The sequence below is a fragment of the Nannospalax galili genome, unplaced genomic scaffold, assembly GCF_000622305.1.
Source record: "Nannospalax galili isolate Female #2095 unplaced genomic scaffold, S.galili_v1.0 scaffold77, whole genome shotgun sequence".
Lineage (NCBI taxonomy): Eukaryota > Metazoa > Chordata > Mammalia > Rodentia > Spalacidae > Nannospalax > Nannospalax galili.
The window spans coordinates 4,041,437-4,050,089 of record NW_008341457.1 but is presented as its reverse complement, the minus strand read 5'-3'; the positions used below and the strand labels follow the sequence as shown (position 1 = coordinate 4,050,089).

At 54.5% G+C, this 8,653-nt stretch overlaps 1 protein-coding gene across 6 annotated transcripts in view; it reads right to left on the bottom strand.

Moving 5' to 3' along the window:
* The window catches only part of Plpp2 (phospholipid phosphatase 2), an 8,810-nt gene extending 4,493 nt beyond the window's left edge, over positions 1 to 4,317 (bottom strand). Inside the window, exons 1-4 of one of the 6 annotated variants that reach the window (XM_017799104.2) lie at positions 4,155 to 4,258; positions 3,521 to 3,703; positions 1,476 to 1,627; positions 1,044 to 1,318 (exon numbers count right to left, since the gene is read on the bottom strand). In XM_017799104.2, the coding sequence (XP_017654593.1) occupies positions 1,044 to 1,318; positions 1,476 to 1,511 (311 nt within the window). In that variant the 5' untranslated portion in view covers positions 1,512 to 1,627; positions 3,521 to 3,703; positions 4,155 to 4,258. Of the gene's footprint in view, positions 1 to 1,043; positions 1,319 to 1,475; positions 1,645 to 3,520; positions 3,704 to 4,113 lie in introns of all 6 variants that reach the window. The other 5 variants (XM_017799103.2, XM_029565486.1, XM_017799102.2 and 2 more) reach the window with 5 other exon arrangements.
* Between the last annotated feature and the right edge of the window lie 4,336 nt (positions 4,318 to 8,653).

Genomic DNA, 8,653 nt, shown 5'->3' with positions numbered 1-8,653 from the left:
TATTATGTATAATATATATTATAATATATATGGTGGACAGGGGCTGGAGAGATGGCTGAGTGGTTAAGAGACCTGCCTGCTCTTGCAGAGGACCCAGGTTCAGTTCCCAGCACCCATATAGCAGTTAACCACTATTCTTAATTCCAGTTCCACAGGATTCAAAACTGTCTTCTGGTCTCTGAGGGTATTGCACACATATGGTGCACTTACATGCAGGCAAAACACTCATAAAAATTAATTCAAGCCGGGCGTGGTGGCACACGCCTTTAATCCCAGCACTTGGGAGGTAGAGGCAGGAGGATCTCTGTGAGTTCAAGGCCAGCCTGGTCTACCAGGACAGCTGGGGCTACAAGGAGACCCTGTCTCAAAAAGAAAAAAAAAAAAAAAAAAAAAATTAATTCAAAAAAATAGAAAAAAATTTTAAAGCAACCAAAAATATTATGGATGTGAAAGTTGCAATATTCAAAGTGAGAAAGTGCTGGAAGGTCACAGGAGGGGGCTTCTGCAAGTGAGGTGGTAGACTGTGAGCACAAGAAGTTTGGAGACATGGGCCCCTTGGGCTATACCAAGTATGAACAGCAAGGCCCACAAGAGCAGGACAGACAGAAAGACAAACAGTGCTGACAGCAACCAAGCCCTGGGACAGGGGACTAACCTTGAAGGAGCAGCAGCCACGCTCCTCAGAGCTGATCCTTCACCACCTGCTGTGAGGGTGGGCAACAGCAACCCCAGCTCTGCAGAGCTGGTGGCTGCTTCACGGATAAGTTTTTATTTATTTATTTATTTATTTATTTATTTATTTATTTAATTTATTTATTTATTTATTTACTTACTGAGACCGTGTTTCCCAGCTGGCCTGGAACTTTCTATGTAGAAGACCAGGCTCACAGAGATCCACCTACCTCTCACATCTGAGTAATGGGATTAAAGGCTTACTGCACACACCCGGCCCTGCCTACCAAATAAATGAACCCTGAGGCCTCCCACCTGTGAACCTGTCCTGCCAGACACACCCAACTTGCCCAGGCATAGTGTGCACCCACCTGGCCTCAGTGACGTTGGCTGGGCTGCCCCGGCAAACTTCCAGCTGCACATAGCCAGAGCAGTTGACCCGGCTCCAGTCGGGGTCACAGACAGCCAAGAAACTGGGCCTCAAACGGCCAATCATGTACTTAGCCAGGTCGGTCAGGGACTGGCTCACAGCCGCCCCAAACAGGAAGGTCCCCAGCACCTTGTAGACAGCAGCCACATAATTGTTGAAGTCGGAGCGTGAATAGAGGCGCTCTGTATGCACCAGGTAGGCCTCCCCTGCTGTGACCTGCAGAGGGAGCAGATGCAGGGCACTGAGCAGACACGGGCTGGCTCTGGTAGGGAATGCTGAGGAGCTAGGCCCTACACACCCCAGTCCCCCAACACCCGCCTTGATTCTCTCCAAATAGATTTCTGGGCCCCACCTCAGCCCTTCCCCCTCTTACAAGGATGACAGTGGCCGTGATGGTGATCCCGGCCATGAGTCCATGGGTGATGGTGTCTGGACGGTAGGGGTACTGGATGGAGTCGTCTGTGCAGTAGAATCCTCGTTTGTAGGGTGAGTTCACCAGGGTCAGGATGGCAAAGGGCAGAGAGGCTGTGGGAAGCCAGAGGCTGCACATGGTTCTTAGAAAACACTCAGCACATTCACCCACACAGGCATCTTGGCTACTCTGCCACATGGTCAGTGGGAGAGACTCTCCATGGTTTCCTCAAATGAACTACTTGGCAGGGCCGCCCACCTGCACATTGTGCTCCCTTGGGGCCTGTCTTCAGCTCAGAGTCTCAACACCTCCCCCAGGGCCTTTATAACTGCTCTCCTGGTGTACAGACTCCCCCCTCTCTGACTTCAGCGCCCCTCCTGATGCCCACCCATGGAGTCACTGTTGCTCTCCAGGGCTGCTGTCCTCTGTGGAAGTGCATGGTCCCCTCTGTGACACTTGACTGGCTCCCATTTTCATACCAGCACCAAGGGGCCCACTGTGTTCAGGGCTAGACACTAGAGACTGAACACTGCCTGGCAAGACAGGCCTGAACGTGTGTGCAAGTGCCAAGGCAGACTGTAGGGCTGTGGGTGCTCAAGAGCCCTTGGCAGGGGCTCAGCCATGTGGCCATCACTTGAGGATCTTCTTCTTTTGATTTATATTTCATGTGTATGAGTGTTTTGCCTACATGTATGTAAATGTAGTGGTGTCATGCAATGCCCTCAGAGGCCAGAAGTGGGGTCAGATCCCCTGGAACTTGAGTTAGTTGCCATGTGGGTACTGGGAACTGAACCTAGGTCCTCTGCAAGAGCAGTCAGTGCTCTTAGTCACTGAGCCAGCTCTCCAGAACTCCTGGGAGACCTTTTGTTTTTGACACAGGGTTTCCCTATAGCCCTAGCTGGCCTGGAACTCACTATGTAGACCAGGCTAACATCGCTCTCACAGAGATCTGCCTGCCTCAGCCTCCCAAGGGGCCATTTTCTTGATTGCTCATTGATGTGGCAATTAAACTGTGAACAGCTGGAAATCTGGAGCCTCTGACTGAGGGTGGTTGGGGGACAAGAGCCAGGGCCAAGGCAGTGCCCTGCTCCACAGGCAGAGAAACACAGACTCCAAAGAAGTAAATCAAGGCAAGTACCCTTTGCCCCCCAACAGGGCAGCTGGGTGTGGAGAATGTAGCTTTTTAGGTCTCAATGCCAGGAGAACATGGTGAAAAGGGAAAGAGCAGGGGCCCAGGAAGTTGTCCCAGACCGGAGGTGAGCCACCACAATGCCAAGAGGATACCCGATACAGGAAGAGGTTAACATCAACATCACCAAACTGAGAGGTAGGGCCAGGAAGTAACAGTGAGTGCAGCATGCAGCCTGGGAAGAGACCGGCTTCAAAGGAACATAAGGAGGAGAATCACAGGAAGAGAGATCATGGTCAGAGAGGAGAGCTGGTTAAGGAGGCAGGTTGGAGATGCCTCATAGGTGTGTGGTGAGGTCAGAAGATCCAGTGACATGGACATGGGAGGGCCCTGTCAGTTGGTGAGTGGTCTCTGCGAACATCCCAGTCAGACCAAAACCACAGGGACAGGTGCACAAGGCCTGGATAGAGCTCTGGCCTTGGCTGGGGGGCATGGCAGCTTGCAGACCAGAGCACTATTTCCCCGCTGTGCCCCTCCTCTCCTTTCACCATTGGTAGGTGTCTCAGCATCTATGCCTATCCTTCCTTTGGGAAAAGCTGTCCCCACAAACAGGCGGGTGCCTCCTTCATTCAGGCTTTCAGAGCCTGCCTATTGCCACCAAAAACCTCTACGGACTCCAGTGTCCAATCACTCAAACTGGGATGGAAACCCTGGGCAGCACCAGGCAACACTTGGGCTCTGCCCCCTGCTGTGACTCCACCAGGTGGCTCCACCTCTCTGGGCTCCAGAGATGTTAACTATCCTTCCAGGTCTCTCCGTGGGGTGCAGTTAAAGCACCATAAATGTTTAAATCGACCCATGCACTCAGAAAGAGTACCCAAGACTGTAGGTCAGTAGAGCCTCGCTGCTGTCACCAGGTGCAGTAAATGGAAGGTGGGAGGGAGATGCAGGAAGTCCAATGCAGGAGGAAGGCTGACTACACCCCGTCTAGCCCCTCGGTGTAGAATGGGGGCCACTGTCTCCTGCGCCCCTGAGCAAAACACTTGGCCTTTGTTCATGCCTGGGGAGGAAAGGGGGGTTGTTCTTGATGCTCCTCCCTGTAGCCCGAACCGGACTGGCAGGTTTGTCAGCTCAGCCATTAGGTTATCTCCGCCTCCCGAGGGAGGGCGCTGCATTGGACCTTGGTCGCGGGTCACTAGCCTCTGGATGCAGCTGCAGGGTCCTGGTGACGCCCCGCCCGTGTGAGTCATATCACCCCGCGGCCCTAGAGTGACCTCCTCCCGCCGGGACCCCCAGATGGGACAGAGAAAGGCAGCCCGGGCGGGGCTCACACAGGGCACTGGCGGGACCCTCGTCCCCAGCGTCGGGGTCCGGAGCGCACGGCGCCCTACACTGCCCACTAGCTGCCGGGGCAGGGGGTACATCCCCCTAGGAAAGAGGGTCCCCGCTCCCGGGTCCCGCGGCTCTTACCGACCAACACGCACAGCACGTCCAGCAGCACGAAGACCCACCTCCGCTCCATGTTGCCTGTACCCGGGGAACACCCGCGACCCCTGAGAACGTTCCAGCAGTCCCAGCGAGTCTCGGAGCGTCCTGGCCGCCGGAGGGTCACATGGCCATAGAGACTGCCGGCCTAGGGAAGGGGCTGGGCGAGGCGAGGCCGAGACCCAGGCGGGGTTGGGTGGGCGTGGCGTGGGGAGAAAGGGCGGGCCGAGCAGAGGGCTTGGTGTGTTCTAGGTTGCAGGCAGGGAGGGAGTAGGCCAGGCGGGTGTGTTTGCTATCCCATCTGGCAGGGCCTTTGGGCTGCAAAGGGTGTGAGGACTGGGAGGAATCAGAGGATTGGAAGGGGGGGGTCTCAGGGCTGGGCGGGGTCTCGGGACTAGAAGGGTTCTGGGACTGGGAGGGGTGTGAGGACTGGGAGGAATCTGGGGACTGGTTCGGGGGGGGTCTCAAGGCTGGGCGGGGTTTCGGGACTAGGAGGGTGCTTGGGATTGGGAGGGATGTGAGGACTGGGAGGGGTCTTGGGACTGGGCGGGGTTTCAGGACTGGGAGGGGTGTGAGGGATGGGAGGGGTCTCGGGACCGGGAGGGTGTAAGGACTGGGAGGAATCTGGGGACTGGGGGGAGTCTCGGGACTGGGAGGGGTCTCAGGACTGGGGGAGTGTGTCTCACTACTCAGAAGGGTCTTCAAGTGCTGACAGTTGGAGGGGTCTTCTGGGTGAGAGGAGCCAAATGTCAAGGCTGCAGCAGGCTAAGGTCGGGGGTCCTGCAGTTGTGGTGCAGAGTTGAGGGGGGCCAGCCTACAGCCACCTGCAGCACCAAACCCAAACTAGACCATCTCCTATGCCTTTCCAGGGACAGACACAGGTCCTGGACACCTCGACACTTCCAAAATCCACGAAGCACCTAAGCATGGGGTGCAGCACTCAGTCGCAGAGGTGTGGCTTCCCACTAAATCGGAGGATCATGGCCTGGCACCTTGTAGTCCCTGGCAGATTAAGGACCCAGTTCCTTGATACCTATTCACAGTGGAAGGATCAGAGATACATTCATGTCCCTCAGCCCAAGCTGTGCCTAGTCTACTGGAGACCAGAGAAATGCAGAGGCTGACCAGGAGAATGGGGACCCTCTAACACACATCCCCAGGCCCTGGAGCCCTGGACCAGGGCACCTAGAGTAGGGAAACTGAGGCCCAGATCACAATACCCATACTGGATCTTTGGGGCTGCCATTTCCTGAGGCCCCAGTTACAGTTCCTCAAGGACTTGGTCTTGCCCAACTCAGTCAGCCTTTCTCCCCAACAATCCCACCATAGAGTGGATCCTAAGATGTTTGAGACTCCAGGGTGGAGAAAAGTCAGGAGATGGGCAGCCCTGTTTCAAGATCCAAAAGGCAGGCCTCCATCCCCACCCCACCCCAACTCCTTTCCACTCCTCCACCCCACCTTATTACCCTGCCCTGTCCCAACCAACCCTATTCTTCCACCCCACTCCTGCTTCCTAACCAACTGCATCTAGAGGAGGAATCATGTCCTGAGGGGTCCTAGGAGAGCATAGGTGCCCACTCTGTAATGCTGGGTGTGGAGTGGCATATAGTGGCTTGTCCAGGGATGAGGGAAGGTCCCTGAACCCAGGAAAAGGTGGCCTAAAGTGGGTGGACAGAGCTTCCAATAACATAGTAAAGGGGCTGAAGAGAAGTTTCAGGGGTAAGAACACTGGCTGCCCTTGCAGAGGACCTAGGTTCATTTCCCAGCACCCACATGGAGGCTAACATCCACCTGTAACTCCAGTTCAGGGGATCTAACACCCTCTTCTGGCCTCTGTGGGCATTGCACACATGTGGTACACATACACATACAGGCAAACATGCATAAACATAAAATATAAATAAATCTGGGACTGACGACTCAGTGGTTCAGAGCACCAGCTGCTTTTGCAAAGGACCAGGGTTTGGTTCCCAGCACCCACATAGCAGCTAACAACCATCCATAACTTCAGTTCTAAGGGATCTGATGCCCATTTCTGGCCTCTGTGGGCCATGACATGGGTGCACTTACACACATGCAGGTAAAACATTCATACACATAAAAATAAGTAACTTTTACAAAACCACAATAATGTACCCACCCACCAGAGTAGGACAAGCCTGTACAGAAACCTGGTTCCAGATCCCCACCGGTATCCTGGGGGTGCCCCCCATGCCCACTGCACACCCATGGTGCAGGTATGACCCCTTTTTAAAGAGATTTATTTTTGTGTGTACAAGTGTTTTGCCTGCATGTATGTATGAGCACCATATTATGCAATACCTGTGAAGGCCAGAGGGGGACATCAGATTTCCTGGAACTGGAGTTATAGATGGTTGTGAACCACCATGTGTGTGCTGGGAACTGAACCAAGAGCAACAAGTGCATTTTTTAAAAAGACTTTATTTTTGCCGGGCGTGGTGGCGCATGCCTTTGATCCCAGCACCCAGGAGGCAGAGGCAGGTGGATCTCTGTGAGTTTGAGGCCAGCCTGGTCTCCATGGTGAATCCAGGACAGCTGGGGCTATAGGAAGACCCTGTCTCAAAAAGACCAATAAAATAAAATAAAATATAAATAAAAAAGACTTTATTTTTATTTTATGTGTGTGTTTTGCCTGCATGTATGTATATGTACCACACGCTTGTGGAGCCTGTGGAAAGTGTCAGATTCCCTGGAACTAGGGTTCCGGATGGTTGTGAGCTGCTATGTGGGTGCTGGGAACTGAATACAGGTCCTCTGCAAGAGCAGCCAGTGCTCCTAACAGCTGAGCAGGCTCTCCAACCCCAAGTCTGACCCTTTAAAGATGAGGGTATTCCTTGGCAGGATGGGCTCTGATGGCAGAGCTTTACCCACAGACACTCTGAACAGAGTGCTCCCTCCATGCCAAGCATTTATGACTCCTTCATCCACGTGTGTAGAGTACATGGGCTTAGGGGTGCAAGAACTACCCTACATGTGATGTGCCCCCTAGTTCCTGACAAGTCACATGAATGATCGCATTCTTACTGCCCTCCTTAACCTCGCAGTCCACCTGGAACACCAACCCCAGGTAAGTCTAGCAGGACAGGACAACACTGGTGTCAGAAAAACAAAAGGCCAAGTTCCTTATTGAGTGCCTACTGTGTGCTGGATAGAGAGCCAGAGAGGAGAGGTGCTGGGTTGGAGGGGCTGTGGGGTACTGACCAGAGAGGAAGAGGAAAGAGGGAGGTTGCTAAGGAGGCTGGAGAAGGGTGAGTGGTAGGAAATGTGTGAGAGGACAGTGAGGTTGGAGGAGGAGGAGTTGGGGGAGAGTGAGTGGGAGGATAGTGGGAGGAGGGTGATGGAGGATGGTGAAGGAAGGTAAGAGGAGGGTGAATGGGAGGAGGGCGAGTCTAGAGGAAGATTAGTGGGAGGAGAGTTGATGCTGGATGATGGGTGAGGGGAGTCTGGAGGAGGGAGGAGCCCACTTGGAGCCCTTCTCTCATACTTCCCCTGTTGGAAAGATTTGGGTCAGTCGTTAAAACCCTTGGGAAGCATCAGGATTAAAAGCTTGTGGGGGCAGCAAAAATTAAGATTAGGGTTACAATTGGGGTCAAGGCTCCTAATCCATTACTGATGTGGCCTCCCTGTGAGGAACGACCTGCCAAAGTTTTCTCATCATACCTTGCTGGGCCCCAGGAAGCCTGGGCTGGCCTCCCCTAGAGCAGAAGGGCCCTATGGAGTCCTGGGGTCTTGCCAGTGTCCCCCCACCCCCAACAGGGCCATTGCCCCTGGGCCTCTTGTCTCAGGGCTCTGAGGCTCCTGGCTCCGGGCTAGCTCTGCCCCAGGGGCCTCATGTTCAGTGAGGACTGTTGTGGATAGAGGATCGGAGAAATGGGCACGGGGGTGTGCATACAGTGGGCGCCATCCACGTGCACATAGCCTTGGTGCTTCACATTTGTCTGGGGTCCAGGAGGCTGAAGCAGTCCCCCAAGGTCAGGGTCAAAGCCGCCATGTGTTCTGAGGCAGGCTGGGGACAGGGGAAGCAAGGAATGTGGACGTGCCCTTCCATACACAGACAGACCCTGTTGCCCAGGCCATCTGTAGAGTCAGAAGGCAGGAGAGCCTCATTCAGCTGCCAGGCCTCCTGGATAGTATACAACCCTCAGACTCAAGACACCTGCCAAGCAAAGGAAGGGGCCTTGCCAACCCTCACAATCTCCCACGGGAGTACTGAGCCTCTGGGCCTGCAGGAGTCCCTTCAGAGCGGGACTGCAAGTCCTAAGCCCCCAGCCCATACTGGACTCCCCTAAGGCCCAGGCTTTGCACCTGGAGAGGCAGCATGGACAGGGCAGACACCCCAGCATCCAGGGCACCTGTGACTTCCTTGCTGGGAACTGGAGGTTCCAGTCACACTAGCCCAGGAAGGATGAGGCCGCCAAGGAGGGGTGCAGGCTCCAACCTGATTCTTCTCACAGACCGCAAGGGGAAACATGGAACAGGCCATGGGGTGGGGAGGATTCATTCC